This window comes from Caretta caretta, chromosome 10 (assembly GCF_965140235.1).
Source record: "Caretta caretta isolate rCarCar2 chromosome 10, rCarCar1.hap1, whole genome shotgun sequence".
Classification (NCBI taxonomy): Eukaryota; Metazoa; Chordata; order Testudines; family Cheloniidae; genus Caretta; species Caretta caretta.
This window is the reverse complement of record NC_134215.1, coordinates 7,138,086-7,155,765: the sequence shown is the minus strand read 5'-3', so window position 1 is coordinate 7,155,765 and position 17,680 is coordinate 7,138,086. Positions and strand designations below refer to the sequence as shown.

Genomic DNA, 17,680 nt, shown 5'->3' with positions numbered 1-17,680 from the left:
GCTCCCCCTCAGCCCAATGGCAGGGGCTCCCCCTCCTCCCTGCCCCTCCCCCCTCAGCCCAATGGCAGGGGCTCCCCCTCTCCCTGTCCTTCCCCCCTCAGCCCAATGGTAGGGGATCCCCCTCTCCCTGCCCCTCCCCCCTCAGCCCAATGGCAGGGGATCCCCCTCAGCCCAATGGCAGGGGATCCCCCTCTCCCTCCCCCCTCAGCCTAATGCCAGGGGCTCAGCTCCCCGCCGTGCTGAGGTGTCGGGCGCCGCGATTCCCGCCAACGCTTCGCCTTCCCTCCTCCCCGCCGAATTCCACTCCGCCGCCGCAGTCCACACTGTCGTGACGACAGAGGGAAAGGGCGCCGTTTACCTATTTTTACGCCTTGCCGCAAAGTGACACCGCCGCTTGCTGCGGGCGAGAACTACAACTCCCAAGAGGCCCCGCGGCGCCATTTCGATTTTGAAAACGGTGATTCGCTTCTGCTCCCGCCCGCGAGGCGCCGCCGACGCTTTCAATAACGTCTGGAGGGTTACACTGGCAACACTACACAGAGCAACCCGCAGGCGCACACACAAAAACCGAAACCATTTCCGGGTCAGGGGTCACAGCCCGGACGGTCATGTGATCGGAAGATGGCTGCCGGGCCGGGGGGCCTGTGAGGGAAGTGGCGGTTCCTGGTTCGAGCGCCAGCCCGGGGGAAGCGGGCCGGGGCGGCTCGGCTGGCGCTAGCGCCTGGCGTGGAGGAGGCCCCGGGCCGGGGGAGCAGCCCGCCCTCCGTGCCTGCAAGGAGGGCCCGAGCTGGCGGGGCAAGAGCCGGCCCCTGCCCGTGTCCGAACTGGGGAGAGAACCGGCCCTGGGCGGGAGGCCGCCAGCGTGAGCGAGGAGCTGGCTGGGGGGGCCCGCCCCCGGCATCCCGGGGCGTGGGGGACCCGGTCCTTTGGGCTCGTGACTGAGAACCTGGGGTGGGGGGAGAGGCTGAGACTGAGTCCCCAGGACTGCGGGAATTAGGGGTACCTGGAAAACGGCGTGAAGCTGATCTCTAGGGGTGCTGAGTGCGTGGCTGGGGCTGAGGAATAGTTGATCCCGGGGACTGAGAACCAAAAGAGATGGGGAACTAACTTGCCAGGCACCTTGGATGAGGAGGGCTGACTCCCTCCCCTCCTGCTCCACCCCCCAGAGACCTTGAGGTGGGAGGCCCTTAGCCCTGGACAGGGTTTGGGAAAGGAGGCAGTTCCTTTAGTGACAGAAGGGATCCTTCTCTTGATGGGTTCTGGTTGATCTTTTCATTTTTTGGGTTGGGGGAAGGGTTCCCTTTTCCATGTCCTTTCATTCCACCTATAAATATGATCAGCGCCCCTGATGTGGTGGCTTTTACCAAAGAGGAAGAGTTTGAAGAGGAGTCATACAATGAACCATCCCTGCCCGAGGAGTACTCTGTGCCACTTTTCCCCTTTGCTAACCATGGTGCCAACCCCTGGTCCAAGTTTTCAGGCTCCAAGTTCACCAAGGACTTCATTCTCATCTCTGAGTTCTCAGAGCAAGTGGGCCCGCAGCCTTTGTTGACCATCCCGGATGATGCCAAAGTTTCTGGCACTTTTGATCTGAACTATTTTTCCCTCCGGATCATGTCTGTGGATTATCAAGCCTCCTTTGTGGGGCACCCTCCTGGATGCTCCTACCCAAAGCTAAACTTTGTGGAGGATTCCAAAGTGGTGTTGGGAGATTCCAAGGAAGGGGCTTTTGCTTATGTGCATCATTTAACTCTTTATGACCTTGAAGCTAGAGGCTTTGTGAGGCCTTTCTGCATGGCGTACATTTCAACTGACGAGCACAAAATCATGCATCAGTTTCAGGAGCTCTCTACGGAGTTCTCCAAAGCATCAGAGTGCTTAAAGACTGGTAACAGGAAAGCTTTTGCCAATGAACTTGAAAAGAAACTGAAAGACCTTGATTACACCAGGACTGTACTGCACAATGAAACAGAGATACAGAAGAAAGCCAATGACAAAGGATTTTATACAACCCAAGCCATTGAGAAAGCTAATGAACTGGCAAGTGTTGAAAAGTCCATTATTGAGCATCAAGACCTGTTAAAGCAAATCAGGTCATATCCTTATAGAAAACTGAAGAATTCTGATTTCCATCCATATGAGCCAGAGTGTGAATTGGATCAAGCTAACGCAAGCTTTGATCAAGACTCTACTACCGCTAACCCTGATGAGCCTGGTGAAATGCATCTTTATGCACGGATGCCATCTTACACCCCTAAACTCATCAAAGCAAAATCTGCCAAATGTTTTGACAAGAAGCTGAAAACCTTGGAGGAACTCTGTGATGTTTATTTTTTCACCCAAACTCTTGATCAGTTAAATCAAATAGAGAAAACATTTAGAGGTGATGTGTGCTACCTTTTGACAAATCAGATCTGTAAAGACCTTTTAAAGCAGCAAAGTATAACTAACTTTCTTTTTGAAGATAAGTCTGTTTTAGATGAAAAACCAGCTGAAAAACAGTACAGTGGTTGCCAGGGATCTAATCAAGACACTGTCAACACGAAGTGTTTGGAAGAATCTCCAATTCCTAAAGTGTTAATCAGCTTGGAATCTTACAAATCTAGTGTGGAGTCTGTACCTATCAAGATGGAGCAGGAGATTGAAGATTCCCAAGAACCAGGAGTGACTGAACCTATTGGTTTTGACCAGGAGAATTTGGAATACCTTGATGCAGACATTAAAGGGAGTATTAGTAGCGGTGAAAGCATTGAGGTTTTGGGAACAGAAAAGTCTGCTGCTATTCTGACAAAATCTGAGAGCCAGGCAAGTTTGCCTATCCACCCAAGTCCACAAGTGGTCAGGAGCAAGGCAGTCGGCAGAAGGACCATCAGTGAGGACAGCATTGAAGTCCTCAGCTTGTGTCCTTCGGAATCTTTAATCCCTGAAGATTTTAAAGCAAGCTACCCAAGTGCCATTAATGAAGAATCTTATGCAGATGATGAAGGCCGAGGTATTCACGTCAGCCCAAGTTTAAATCCGTCTAACGTTGAAGAGATGGAAGGCAATTCTGAACAGGAGAAATTATTGCCAGTTGATTCTGCCTGTTGTATTGGGAAAGAGTCTCCAAACTTTTTAGAGCCTCTACCTGACCTCGCACATAAACATTTTGATGATGATGGTGTGGTCAGTATTCCACCACAGCCATTTCGGCAGGTGGATCAGGGATTTCATGTGAACTTCACAGACTGTTCTTCACATGATGACGTCTCAGGAGGACTCCTTTCATATGAACTTGATACGCATTACTTAAGCAGTAAAGAGGCCAGTAGAATTAGCCTGGATGACTACTCAGACTCCACAAGCTATGTGAGCAGTGCAGCATCCACGTGTTCTGATAAGACTCCTTCTCCTGCTCATCCTCTCAGTCACTTTAATGAAAGGCACAAAAAAAAAGCTGGCCAGAATGCCTTGAAGTTCATTAGGCAATATCCCTTTGCTCACCCTGCAATATATTCTCTGCTCAGTGGAAGGACACTAATAGTGCTGGGGGAAGATGAAGCAATGGTAAAGAAACTTGTGACTGCTCTCTCCATCTTTGTTCCTAATTGTGGGGTGTATGCCAAGCCTGTGAAGCACTGGGTCACTTCCCCTTTGAATATCATGGATTTTCAGAAGTGGAAGCTGATCGGACTGCAGAGGTAAACTAACAGAGATCTCCTTCAAACAGTAGATTCGTGGGCTGATTAATGTTAAGAGGTCCAAGCGAATAGTTCCTTTTTTGAGACCTCTTACATTAAAAAAGGAAGTATTGAAGGGGAATTGATACTGTAAGCAAACCCTCCCGCCTCTGTAGTCACTTTCATTTGGTGGGGTTTGTTGCTACACATTCTGTTTGTTAGGTGTACATGTGTGTCTGTATAAGGCAGTGGTCCCCAAACTTTTTATGTCACACCCCACCCAGGGGCCGGGAGCAGTGGGGGCCAGGAGCTGAAGCTGGGGCTGGGGCTGGAGCTGGTTGGCGCTCCCTCCCCGCCCCCTGTAGGGGCTGGCCCGAACCTGCTGCACCCCCCCCAGAATGTTCCTCTGTGCCCCACTACGGTGGCACACCCCACAGTTTGGGGACCACGGGTGTAAAGGGTGGTATTTCCTCCAATACTTTCCTTCCTAGAAATCCTTTTAAGTGTTAAACTTCCAGTGCATTCTGTTGGGTGTTAGCTATCAGATTCCTTTGAAAGTCAATGGGAAATCATTCAGCTAAAATACCAAAGACCCGCCCCATCCAGCAAAGCACTCAAGCAAGTGTATTGGTCCAGTGCTTTGCTGGAGCAGGGCCATAATACTTTAAGGTGTCCCTTTGAATTGTTCTTGTGTTCCCACTAGAGGGGTCGGAACCTCTTGGGTAAAAGTTTGCTTTTCTTCTAGCTGAAGTTTGTTTTAAACCGTCCTCCTTTGGGTCTTTAGTTTTCCATTACGTTTTTATTTAGAAATGTGCTTTCGATTAAATGAAAGGCTAGAACATCTGACCAACAGCAGTTGTTTGAGTTAGAGGGAAAGTGGCCTGCTTGTATCAGTGTATTAGCAACCTAACCTAGGTTAGGGTTAGGTGATGGGGAGAGATGCAGAAGTCCTGTTCTGAGCCCTGTGGTGATGTCTAAATACAGTGGAATGTGTTTAGGATGAAACCGCACTGGCATGACAGGCACAAATTGCTCCATGTGCTGCAAGGTTCAAACGACAGTTTGGCTTATTGGGCAACTTCAGCTGTAGGTGAAGATATTCTGTGGAAAAGCAGCACTGGAAGAGGGTTTCCCTGGGGCTGTAAGATATTTCTAAAATCTGATTATTCGCTTCTTAAAACGTACGGTATTACTTTGTTTGCTACAATATAAAACCAGCTATACAACAGTGCTCTTGCCTGCTGCATTTCCTACCTTTATAGAATGAAGCTGTGTTCTAGAAAGTTTGCACTGTCACTCTTGCCCACAGAGAATATAGATCAAAGTTTATAATGCTAAGAGTTTAGTTACAATAATTTCCACTAGAATAGGCAGTTTTTTAGCATAAAAAAAAATCAAAATGCAGAAATCTGCCTGGTGAATTGTTTGTGCTTTTTTTGCTTTACCCAGAAGCTCTGAATTATTAAATCATCTTGAATGGTACATTTATTCAAACATCCATGTAAGTCAAAATGACAGTTCTTTAACTGTGCTACCAGTTACTACTGTGCTCTGGCTTTTGTGTCTGGGTTGAGATTAGAGTTTGGAGGGATGGCTAGTACCCCCTGTTACAGATCAGCAACTCTTTCCTCTGGTATGAGGTTGGGGTGCGCCTCTCCCGACAAGGTGACCTTAACCATGCAGAATTGGGAGCACTGGGCAGAGTTGTCTTAGGGTTATGATTATCTTGGTTAAATCACATACACTTGTTAGTCCTTGTTAGGTGACTGCTTGTTGTGAATGTCCTTTGACTTTGCATCTCGGCGAGAAAGGCCCGGACTCTGTAGTGGAACTCTCTTGTCTAAGGATTGTTTACAAAAAGTTTCTCTACAAGTAGAGTTTCATCAATATCAAAGCAACTATCTAGTAAAAATAATTCTGGGGGACAGGGGGCACTGTTGGAAAGGGGACCCCTAAAGGCTATTCCTTCACTTCCAGTAGGGAACGGTTGTAGCAGTATTTGCGTCTATTCACCAGCAATTTCTTCTTAGTTCTTGCATGCCCCTGGATAGTAGTGACTTGACTTCCTATCTACCACCTCTCCCGCTCCCCGCAGAATTCCTGTGTTTCCCTTCCAAAAAGCTGCCTGGGGAAGGGGGACTACCATAGGTGCAGGGTTTTTTGGGGGGATTGCCCCCCCTCAACAGAGGCGAGGCATGCAGGGTTATCCTCCCCCTGCCCCCTCCCATTTCTGCAAGTGCAGAGCTGCCCAGCTGAAGGAAGGAGGCTACATCTCTGCTCCGCTGACTCTGCAGCTGAACGCTGTCTCCTGGGTCCTAGTGCTAGTTTTGCAATTCTTTTCTGTGCTGGGAGCCTTCCTGTTTCTTGTGCAGCAGTGAGTGCCTGAGGTGGGGGAAATGAGGGAAGGGGGGATCGAGGGGGTGGGGGAAAGAGGCAGTGGGAAGGAAGGCGGGGGGGTGGAACAGGACAGGGGCAGAGGAATGTAGGAGTGAGGGGAGAGGGATGGAGAAGAAAAGGGAATAGGGGAATCATGGGTGGGCAGCAGGAGCTCGGCATGCGGTATCCCCTTGGCAGCAGCTGGGGCTTCCCCGTTAAGCAGCCCATCGAACCCTGAACCTGACAAGCCCTACCACCCTACAGCTGGACCCCTCTGATGAGCCCCACACCCCACTGAGCCCCAACCAGCTGCACCTGGACCGCCACCCCATCAAGCCCCACTCCGCCAGCACCCAGACCCCCCCGTCGAGCCCCAACCACCTTCACCCGGATCCCCTGCAGAGTCCCAATTGCCCCTGCACCCGGAACCCCACAATGAGCCCCTGTGCATCCAGATCTCCCACGGAGCCACCTGCACCCAGACTGCCCCACATAGAAACCGCTCACCCCACACCTGGATCCCCCCCACTAAACCTCTCCACACTTGGATCCTGCTGGGCTGAGCCTGCCCACCCACAACAGGTGTGCCTGGCACAGAGGGGCAGGGCCCCGAGATGTTTCTGGGGCAGGCCCAGCCCTTGCACTGTATCAGGGTCAGGTGCAGCCTCACGGCCAAGTCCTTATACTGCGGGAGGTGGGGACTTCAGGGTGATCTTCCACGTCAGTGCAGCCAGTGGCATGTGCTCCCCACTGCCATGCTGGAGTCACATTTATTTATTGACAAATACAATTTACAGAATTTTAAAATATTGTACACATCATTTTTTTTTTTTTGGTGCAGAATTTTTAATTTTTTGGCGCAGAATTCCCACAGGAGTATTTCAGTGTAAGCCAAGGTTCACTGTGGACACCTTTAAAGGCTCCTCTACGTTCGATCTCTGCTACCAAATCCAAGTGACAAGTTTACTCTTAAAGATGATCGTGCTGTAGTTTATGAAACCTTTCAATCTAGTTTGTACAAACATCGTGTCTTTGTATCATCTGTCAGTGTTTCACAGCTTCCCTTGTGTTCCTTAGTATGCTGTATCTCTCTTCTCTTTTGCAGAGTGGTTTCCCCTGCTGGTGTTAATATGCTGCACTCCTTGAGTCGATACAGCCGGTACATAAGCATTCTGGATGCAGACAGTAAGACTCTACGCTGCCCCCTTTATAAAGGAACCCTGGTGCCCATGCTTGCTGATCACCGCACTCAGATCAAACGAGGCAGCACCTACTATATGCACGTCCAAAGTATTCTAACTCAGCTGTGTTCTAAGGCCTTCCTGTATGCCTTCTGCCATCACTTGCACCTTCCCATCAACGAGACAGAAACAGAGGAATCCATTGTGTCTCGCAGGATGAACTTTCTGAAACTTCATCTGGGACTTGTGAATGAAGATGTCAAAGTGGTACAGTACCTAGCAGAGCTGCTGAAATTGCAGTACATTCAGGAACCTGTCAGGGCTATTAACCCTGTGCTCAGATATGACTACGTTCCCAGCTTTTTGTACAAAATTTAGTATCATCTGGGCTGCCCTTCTATGGACTCTGATTTTGATGAAGATCATCTGTGCTTGACTTGGCTATTTACAAATAACTGATATATCGGGAAGAATGCAAAGCAGTCAACATATTTGCAAGCAAGAGTCTGCTGTGTAGAAAACATTGTGTCTGAAGGAACCTGATTTCTGTGAGACTCCCAGCAGCTGAGAACTGGATGTGTTGTACCCCAGCAAAGAAACGAGATCTAAAAATATTGGCCACTCCATCTTTATATGTTAAAGGGACACTGTCAACTTTTAAAAACCTTACTGAGAACACCATTCCTTTCATGTTCATGACGCAGTGAGGGTGGGAGAAGTCGGCTATCCTTGTGGGGTGACATCTGACGAGTAGTGTCCAGTCCCCTCAGTGCATGGTAACTTGTATGTTCAAGGTAAAACTTTGCATTTTCCTGGCGACATCAGCGTTGCTAGTGCATAGACAGGAGTAAAGTATGAGCCCTGGGGGTTTCGACTGTTTTATATATACAGCAAAATGCATTTGCCCAAGTGTGGGGGTGATATTGATCTCTATATATTAAAGCTTCCAAGCATGATGGAGGCTAAAAATTACCCGCCCACATGAAATAATTTACAGTGCCCCTTTGCATTGTCTGTGCTTGTTAATGGTTCATGGAATTGATTGTTGCTGAGCCTATGAGCTAGAGATCGAAGCATGTATTCTTCTGTTGACTTCTCAGCTTTGGAAGACGAAAAAGTGTAAGGAGTCCTTCTGTGTCTTCAGACTGCACGGAGGCTCCCCCTTCAGTGTGAATGTAGAGCACTGTGCCTTGTTAATTTGCAGCATACTCTTTTCTTGATGACCTGGGGATGGGGAAGGAGACCTACAAGTCTTTAAAGCTTGCTAAGACTTTGCAGCACTGCTGTGGTGTAACCTTGAAGGAAATATGCTAGTTGAATAGCAATAAGGGCCCCTGTTGGTTGCTCTCTCAGAGTTTAGAGAACGAATAGTGCAACTCATCTGAAGCTGCACGCAAAGGGAGGAATGGGGACAAGGAGCCTCTTAGGGCAGGCACTCAGGAGAGATCTGGAATGAATGTTTTATCTTTTGTAGTTTTGTGTCGGGGGCTAGATTTGCATTGGATAGGAAAATGAGTGTAGGCATGGCGGCAGCAAGTGCTGCTGCTGGCTCTGTCTCACCACTCCAAGTTTGTTTATTTTTAACGCCATGCCTTTGCAACTTCTCTACTACCTCTCCCATAGCATCCATTGGGTAGTTCTGGATGCCGCATGCAGTACTGCATTTCACTGAGCCTATTTGTTGGATATTGAGGACTTTCAAAGCTCCACCCACATTGCAAACTGTGCCAGAACCTTCATATTGTTTTTATGGTGGGTGCTGAAGGATTCATGCTCTGCTTCCGTCATGCATCTCTTCCATTGCCACCCCTTGGCTAGAGAGTACCGCAGTACATCCAATGCCAGCCCCCCAAGTTCTTTTACGTGAGAGAAAAGTCTTGGTGGAAAAGATCCCCTTGGTTTTATTTCTTTTTAGCACTGTTCTCATCTGATTCGGGGGGAACATAGGTTTTACTAGAGTAGCTGAATTGTGTGTGTATGTGTGTGTGTTTTTTAAACCTCTGTCTAATGTGATTATGTGAGACAGTGCTGAAATTGAATGTATATTTCTCTAATGTACCAGAGGAAGCTGCAATGCAGAGTGTTGGGTTTGTTAGTGTATTTTAGATTCCATTGAAACTTGACGCGATGGCTGCGCTATTATGTAACATGCATCCCAAACAAAGAGAGGCTCCTTAGAGGAATATTGCACTGAATGTTCCTAGCATCCATAGTGCTGTAACACTGACTCCTCGTCACACACAGAAACGTCTTTGAGACTGTACTGAAGCAGGCCAGGGGGAAGCAATGGGGAGGGACGACTGTTTTAAGTGTTACTATCACAACTGATGGCTTACAGTGAGACCAGGTCAAACAGGAAATAGTGAGTTACCACAGGCTCACTAAAGTTGGTGGTTACTTGTGATTTTTAGCATGCCGTCAGGAGCCAGTGCAAAGTAGCCTTTTGCTGAAGGGTTGAGCAGTGTATGCATGTGTCACGTCAGCTTTACATGTTTCTGCACACCACACTGAAGAATGGTTTGCACATTTGAAAAGCGTGTTTAAAGAACTTCTCTTTTTCAGATTCTAAATGTGACTGCCTGTATGCAGCTACTGCATGTGAACTGGGTCTGCTAAGTGAAAGCTATTTTTATGCTTGTATAAAAACACTGTAATGTACTAGGTGACTGAAGCCACTGCTTGTTAAATCAAGGATGTGTCTTAATAACCTCAAGCCTAGACAAGATTCCAAGTAGAAAAAGAACAGCTGGGATCTTAAGTGAATAATGCAGGTAATATGATTGTCGTAACCTCTCTGCCTATTAATTGACTGAGTGGAAATATATTCATCTCAAGACCTCATCTTTGTACTGAAAAATAACCTGACGCTAATCGGGAGTGAGGAGGGTAAGACATACTTAAGTCCTGGGAGACTTTTGTCTCTCCCTAGCTGACAGCTCAGAGCAGTGGAGCAGGACTGGTGATGATTGCAGGATACAATATTATGGGACTTTCTAGTTACAGCAGCCTTCATCTGTACTTTGTTTAATCAGACTCCTAAGGTGGTGAATGAAGATTCTCATTTTTCTCTATGTGCAAAACTGCATCGGGGTCTAATGTTCTGCAAGGTGGGGTTAGCAACAGTTGGGCTTCCACCAGTCTCGCTCCTCTGAGCTACCTATCGCAATGCAATTCTTCTTAATTTCAGAATCTTCCCCCACTTTGGGGGTGATCCTGGACCATTTGACCGGCCCCTTTTGTTCCTGATTAAGAGAGACCCCTATGCTACACGCAACTTTTATTTGTTTTAACGTTGAGCGAGCAGTGCAGATAAACACACTTCAGGAAACAGAGGCTGTTCCACTGAAAGTAGGTAGGCACAGCTGGAGTGGATCTTAAACCTGAATTGGTAGATCCTTGTTGCTTGTGATTCCCTTTTCCTTTCATCCACAGTGAGGGGGGAAGCCTGAACTGGCTGACGGTGGTTGGAAAGTTGAGACAACTCTTAGAAGTTGCCTCTCTTGATTGAAAACTTTCAGAGTCTATGGACTTACCGTATTGTAAGAATCCTTGCTTAGGCACTTTAAGACTTTACCTGGTCCTTAACCATGTTGCCTCAATACCTTCAGCTATCAGGAACCATTCGTTAATTAGGACCGTAATACTAATGGTCCCCACTGCTGATCCTGACATGCATGTTAGTAACTGGTTTACGCTGAAAAGGCCAAGGTAAGACACCAGTGCCTATTGAGAGTCAGCCACACTCTTTAGACCGGGCGTGGTACCAGACCCTGCTGGCTAGTGGCTGCTGCTGTACATTACTAAATGAGGTCTCTCCCTCTGAAAGCCTGCAGACCCAGTGTCGTATTGTGTTTCTGTGAGTGCCACCAGCATGCACCCCACGACACGTTGCATGGCTGGCTGTGGGTCCACTTCCTATTTTTGTGTTGTCTGTGTCAGGGAGACGTGGTTTGTAAGCCCCACATGAGAATTCATCAGAGCAAAGGTCTCCCGTGGCCTTCCATGACTAGCCAGGACAGCAGGTTGCAATTACTGTCCTCTAACTTCCCGTGTTTGAAGATGTATTGTTGGCTTGCACTCTTAATTACCCTAGCCTCATGCTTTCAGATACAACAATTAGGATGGTCAGCCATACGGAGGGAGGTGATGTTAATTCTCTACCAGCTCTGTTTCTCCGAGAATAGTGCTCAGATTTACCTTAAGCCAGTAGCAATCATTTCTAAGCAGCTCAAGAGCTGTTTTGCCTTTAAACTAGAAGAGGGAAGCTCTGCCTGTGCTATGGCAATAGTAATAGATCACTTTTTAAGGGGTTGGACATGTGGCTGGGGTTTGAAAGCCTGTAGGACTGACTGAGGACTGTGCATTGCATGATGTTCTCGGTTTTCATTAGGCAGCGGACTCAGTGTGGTCAGAAAGCCTGATTGTGCAAGATACTGAGTGCCCAACTCATGTTCAGACTCAGTGCCTGGGAGCCTTGGGCCCCAAATGGATGGCAGGGGGCTGCTGTTGGGTTACAGCAGTTACAAAAGCCAACCGTCCCAGTGAAAAGCTAGAACAAGTGTTAGAACTGGAAATTCAGTGAGCTGCGAAGGAGGCTGGTCCTGAAATACAGAGCTCCTGTAGTCCACTGGACCCCGAGTGATTAGTGCTACGCAAGGGCTTACATTGGCATAGCTTCGTCTCAGGGGTGTGAAAAATTACTTGGTCGACAGAAGAATTCTTCCGTCGACCTAGCTACTGCCTCTCAGGGAGGTAGATTAGCTACAGCAATGGGAGAACCCCTCCCATTTGAGTAGTGTCTACACTGAATCACTATAGCTTTGCCACTGTAGTGTCTTAAGTGTAGACGTAGCCTTAGCCAGCCAGCGACAGAGAAAAGACTGGACTGCCAAGACGTTTTAAAATGAGAGCCTAGAACCTGCTACCATAGCTTGAGAAATCATAAACCTATTACATACTGGTTGTGAGAGATGCATTTTAGCTGGAAGGCAGAAGCACAGGGTATCTGGCCTCTGGGCAGGGTAGGTCAGTAGATGAATGGGGCTGGGCTAAGACCTGTCTTTGAGAGCGGTGAGTAGGCTGTGATGAATTCTCGTCTTATTTTAAAGCATCATATCTTATTACTGCATGTCAAGTTCCTTGTCTGTACCTGGGTACAGAGCACCTGCATCAATAGCTAGACCGAGTGTCACCTGGAAGAAATCCAAGCTGCATATTGTAATGTGTGTAGTGATGTAGGTGTGGCTGCACAAGAGCTTAACCGATGTTAACACCAAATGAATCGTAGGAGAAATGTACTTTTAAAAAAATTATTTATTTGGGTTCAGATATTTTTGAAATTCAGAAAAAGTTGGTTGTATTTTTTAAAGCTTATTCTTGTCATACATTGTGGTTACATTCTAATCTGACTGTGCTTATTAAAAAATGGTCCTAACGAAGCTTTGGGCTCAGATGTTTGAAAAACTGACCGGACGTGGTAGCTTGAAATATTGAAAACGTTGATGAATAGGAGAAGTCTGTGGTGTGTGCTTTGGAGCCATAAAAGCACCAGAAACGTGTTTCTTTCAGTAGCTCAGTCTTGCAAAACTGCACCTGGACTAGTATGTTTGCCAATCATGATTACAATGGAGACTTGCTTGTCAGAGTTTCTCTCCCATGGAGAGGGGGATTGTGGAAGGCTGAATTAGCTATTCTGAAACTAGCAAGACATATTTTAAGGTAGTAAAGTCTGATGCTTTCCTACTGCAACCTTTAAATACAAAATGTGACTGTATGTTAAGTGGCTCCCATGGGAAATCTGAATATAACAGCTTATGTTGCTGAGACTCTCTTTAAAATATAGCATAGATCCCTGGCTCAGAGCAATGCCTGTTCATGCATTCCATTAATCAGTAGTTTGGAAGTATGCTAGCTATAAGTTGAGCATCTGCAGCCCCCCTTGACTCCAGTGGGAGGTGGGGATGCATCAGCACCTTTTGCAGATCTGTCAGAAATTGGACTTTAGAGCTATCCTGTTTGTCCTCATTACAAAAGCAGCTGATTTATTAAATATCAGGTGCCAATTTCAATCCTTTGAAAAGGGTTAAGTGCTGCACTGTTCACAGTTACTAGAAAAGGACCCCTTTCCTAAAGGGAGGCTTACCAGCCCCTTGGTCGTGCCCACAAGTGTGGGGCAGCGCCCTACAGGGGTAGCCTAGGGGGAGAGGTGGGTAAAAAATTAAATTTTTTTAAAAGCCATCTGCCTTGTGGGAACAAATTACAAAGAGGAGGAGAGAGGAGGTTAACAGAAGTGGGGGCGGGGGGAGTGACATTTCGCTTAGTTCCCTTGGCTTGTCAGATGGCAACAGATGCTTTCCTAGTGGATGTGGATGCACCGCAATCCCAGTTTGCTTCCCCAGAGCTCTCTGGTAGCTCTGGATTGGGTGCAGCTGCTGCCTTGTTTTAAAGGACAGGCAGGCCAGGGAGTGGGAAGGCAGCAGCAAAGGTCTCCACCTCCTCTTTCAGAGACTTGAGACCCGCCTGGTACTTCCCATCGCTCACCAGCCTCTCCTTGAATTCCTTCAGCGTCGCTTTGGGGCTCATGTCGTTCTGAATCCTCAGCGTCAGCTCTATCCCTGTGTGGACGATTGGTTAATGCTGCCAGAGGGCGGCTCAGACTGACAGTCGTTCCCTCCCTGTAGCCCACGGAACGCAAACCCGTTAGCTCTCCAGCCCCTGCCACTGGAGGGGAGACTGGGTCTGAATGCATGGCGCAGGCTGTATCCTGCTCCCATAAAGCTCTGCCAGCCCTGCTGCCGTGCACCATGCTGGTGGGCTGAAGACGCCTTCTTCTAGCAAATGCAACTGGGAGGAGTCAGGAGGACGCTGGGCCTAGCCTGCATGGGATCCGCTGCTCTCAGCGGAAGTGTGGTTGTTCCCACCACGGGGTGACGCCCAGAGAGCAGGCCTGAGTGCATCACAGCAGCCACCATTAGAGCCAGGTTACTACAGGCCCAAAGGGGAGTCTGTGGCACCAACCGTTCGGAAAGCTCCTTGGAGTTGGAAAATGGGCAAGTTAGATTAGGAGTGGACACAGCACAGGGACTGGCCAGGATCCTTCAGTTCAGTAGAGCCACACTGAAATCTAGTGTTCACCCAGGGCGTGGTCCAACTCCCAGTGTAATCAGCAGAGTCACAAGAGGAGCTGGCTTAGGCCTCTACAGCAGAAACCTTTGCTCTGGAACCTGCTGGAGCCACAGCTCCTCCTTGCTCAGCCAAGCGCAGCAGCCTCAGCCTTACCTTTGTGGATGAAATGAGCTACTTTTTGGAAGTCCTCTTCCCGGAATCCCCGGGAGGTCAAAGCTGGTGTCCCAAGCCTCAGGCCGCTTGGGCGCAAGGCACTCTTGTCACCTGTGTCAAAAGGACTCTGTCAGGAGAACCATGCTCCCACAAGCACTACTGGAAGGAGCAAGCTTAGTCCCATGACCAGTGGTCTTAGCTGGAGTTATTTCGGGGGGAGAGGCAGGAGGGTGGGATCCTTCATCTTAGAGCTCTCTCTGGCTTGGTTTGGGGTTTTCCACATGCGCCTCTCTGCCCAGCTCTCATAAGGAGGCTGCATGGCGAAACAGGAAAGCCACTGGCCTCTAGGTTTACAGCCCCAAGACTTGGCCGTGACCTTGCCAATCGCCTGGAAGCAACAGTGAAGAGGTACATTTAACTGTCGTTGGGTTGGTGGGAACAGCAAGCCAGGTCCTGATCAGCCAGTGCCAATTCCCTTTCAGCCCCAGCATGAACCAGAGCTTAAGAAGGAAAGGAAGAGCAGCCCCCATGCTCCCCACAGGAAATGTCTCCAGCCAGCAAGGCCGTGAGGTGAGTCTCCCCGCTGCATTCTAAGACTCGCTGTCAGCAGCATGGAGGCTGGGAGAGAAGCCTGCCCCTGCTTCCAGCCTACAAAGCTCCTGCACCTACAGGCTTCCCCCAATCCCACTGGTTTGACACACTGATCAGACATGGAGAGAGCAAGAGCACCTGCTTAAATAGTACATGGTTATGTAGTCCCTTTTATACAGGCAGCTCCAGCATGGAAATGCAGCCACTTCAGGGGTGGAGTGTAGCGCAATGCAGCGGAGGGCAGAGGGGTAATTGGGGTGAGGTCAGCAGGCAAACAAGTACTCTAATATGGGATTGTCTGCAGAGGAGCTAGGCATGTGCTGGTTTAATGCCCCCCTGGCACATGCACCAGAGAACTTAGAGTAAAGCCTAAATTACCCCTGCCGGGTGTGGAACTTGAGGGGCCGGGTGTTTCCAAGGTCAGGAGGCAGAGAAGAAGAGTTGAATTCAGCTTCCTGAACTGGTCCTAGGCATGGAACTGCGGCACGGTCTGCGGCCACAGACCAAACGCATCAGTGTGAAGCTGGCTCATCCAGAAATTAAGGCTGCGATTCTGTCATGGAGATTGTGGAAAGTCACGGATTCCAAGACTTTCCACGACCTCTGCAGGTGCAGCTGACCCCAGGACCCTCCCTGGGGCCAGCCACTGCTTGGGCGGCCCCAGGGATGGCCTGAGCAGCGGCCGGTACAGCCGTCCCCAGGGACGGCCTGAGCAGCCACAGTCCAGGGGCAGCCAGGGCAGCAATCGCGGGGAATGCCCAAGCATGTCCTGGGGGCAGCCCTGAGGGCTGTCGGGAGAGCAGTCCCTAGGTGACTTGGAGCAACGGGCCAGCAGGGGCAGTCAGCCCCCACCCCTAGAGCAGGGGCCACCCAGAACAGCAGGGCCCCAGGAGCAGAGGTTTAGTCATCATGGGTATTTATAGTAAAAGTCACTGGCTGTGAATGTTTATTACCAGTGACCTGTCCATGACTTTTACTAAAAGTACCCAGGACTAAATCTTAGCTTTACCAACAATACTTCAGAGTAAATCTACCCAAAGTGCTTACCAGAGAACAAGCCCACAAGTGAGAACCCCAAGGGCACAGGGAGGTGAGGGGTTAACGCTGGGAAAGGAAAACCTAGTCATACTGAAGAAACATTCCCCGGTGCTGTCCTTGGTGGGTCTCCAGCCTTCAGCAGAACACACAGAGAACAGAGCCACCGGCCCCTTTTCAGTCCTTACGCTGTAGGAAACCTTGCCTGCCTCAGACCTTCCTCCTCTTGGGATCTTACCCCAGAGCAGAGATCTGGCCCCGCCACCAAGGGCAGGTTTCTCAAGTGAGAGGAGGTTTGTTTGGCTTGACCCTACCTCTTCCTTCAATGAAGTCTCTTCCCCTCACTGATTAAAACAGTTCTAAGTGTGGCCACTCGGGGGCCAAACACAGCTTGCCAAGCCAGCAACACTCAATTGTCAGCCAAGACGCTCAGATCTGCAGCCCTAAAGATAAGGCTCCTAAATCTGTCTTTTGGCACTTAGCAAAGTGGCCCCGTTTCCCCAGGGATCCTGAGCAACCCCAGCTCTCTGGGTGCTGCCCTGAAGCAGGCTGCAACCTGTGTGAAACTACAAACTTGGCTAAGCAGTCAGTTGAGAGAGGACCTCCTCACCAGGACAGGTGTTCTTGTTACAGGCGATGGAACAGACTTCCAGCACCCGCTCAGCCTTCCCGCCATCTGTCCCTCTGTTGCGCAGGTCCACGAGGATCAAGTGGTTGTCAGACCCACCTGGGAGAGGAATACAAGGACGTGAAATGGACACAATCTAGTGCGTTGGAAGTCAAGGCGCTGAGGCTGGGATATTGGAAGTTAAGCGCTTAGGCTCAGTCCTACTCCCACTGACCATTGCCGTTACAACCACAGTGCTGCCCGGGACTGCGGGGAGCAAGAGTTGGGCCACAGGGTGGTGGAGCAGCCTGCCATGGGGCAGGGAAGTGCTCCAGCACAGGGAGGGCTAGGAGAACAGGAACTATCCGGAGTCTAAAGGAAACAGGCCTAGTAGCTACTGTGTCCTCCTTATTGGCTTGAGGTTTGCTGCTGTGTCTATGGCTCGGGCCACAACAACGTATTAGACGCCTGTATCATTTCTGCATGCCAAGCTCTGCGCTCAAACTCTCCCCAGATGGGTGGCCGGAGGAAGATCTACCTGCACTTGTATCCTAAAAGGCTGTGTTATAACAGAGCTCCGGCCCTTTCTATAACCATCCCAATCCAGCCTGAGCCGGAGTCAGCGGGAGTCTGTGGCCTTCACTAGGGTTGGGATCGGGCCCTAGGCAACAGAAACGGCCTCATTTTCAGGAGGAAATGCAGTGGATGCCTAGTAGTCATCCTTACCAGTGACGACATGGTAGCCCAGTGCGATCATAGTGGCAGACAGTGCCTGGCAGTTTGCGACAACCTGCCGTTGATAGGCTTTGAATTCCGGGGTCATGGCTTGCTTCAAAGTGACAGCGATTCCTGGGCAGAAAGGAAAAGCGTTACGTCTCTATGCTAGCATCAAGAAGCCAGGCTGCTCCGTGCCTGGGCTCAGCAGTGACCTGGAGCATTGACAACGAAACCCT

The 17,680-nt window shown here is 49.3% G+C and overlaps 3 protein-coding genes across 4 annotated transcripts in view; 2 read left to right on the top strand and 1 right to left on the bottom strand.

Moving 5' to 3' along the window:
- Nucleotides 1–596: 596 nt before the first annotated feature.
- On the top strand, nucleotides 597–12,654 carry SMCR8 (SMCR8-C9orf72 complex subunit). Its single transcript, XM_048867887.2, has 2 exons — nucleotides 597–3,680; nucleotides 7,141–12,654. Exons 1-2 carry the CDS (start codon nucleotides 1,333–1,335, stop codon nucleotides 7,592–7,594), a joined length of 2,802 nt encoding a protein of 933 aa, XP_048723844.2. The 5' UTR covers nucleotides 597–1,332; the 3' UTR covers nucleotides 7,595–12,654.
- LOC125644249 (chemerin-like receptor 1) overlaps nucleotides 7,922–17,680 on the top strand; it is a 25,756-nt gene continuing 15,997 nt past the window's right edge. The window contains exon 1 of the mRNA XM_048867894.2: nucleotides 7,922–8,010. The gene's annotated coding sequence lies outside the window, so the exon portion shown is untranslated. The remainder of the gene's footprint in view (nucleotides 8,011–17,680) is intronic.
- The window catches only part of SHMT1 (serine hydroxymethyltransferase 1), a 24,274-nt gene continuing 19,105 nt past the window's right edge, over nucleotides 12,512–17,680 (bottom strand). For both annotated transcript variants that reach the window (XM_048867889.2, XM_048867888.2), the window contains exons 9-12: nucleotides 17,454–17,576; nucleotides 16,731–16,847; nucleotides 14,495–14,605; nucleotides 12,512–13,830 (exon numbers count right to left, since the gene is read on the bottom strand). In XM_048867889.2, coding sequence (XP_048723846.1) covers nucleotides 13,658–13,830; nucleotides 14,495–14,605; nucleotides 16,731–16,847; nucleotides 17,454–17,576 — 524 coding nt within the window. In that variant the 3' untranslated portion in view covers nucleotides 12,512–13,657. The remainder of the gene's footprint in view (nucleotides 13,831–14,494; nucleotides 14,606–16,730; nucleotides 16,848–17,453; nucleotides 17,577–17,680) is intronic.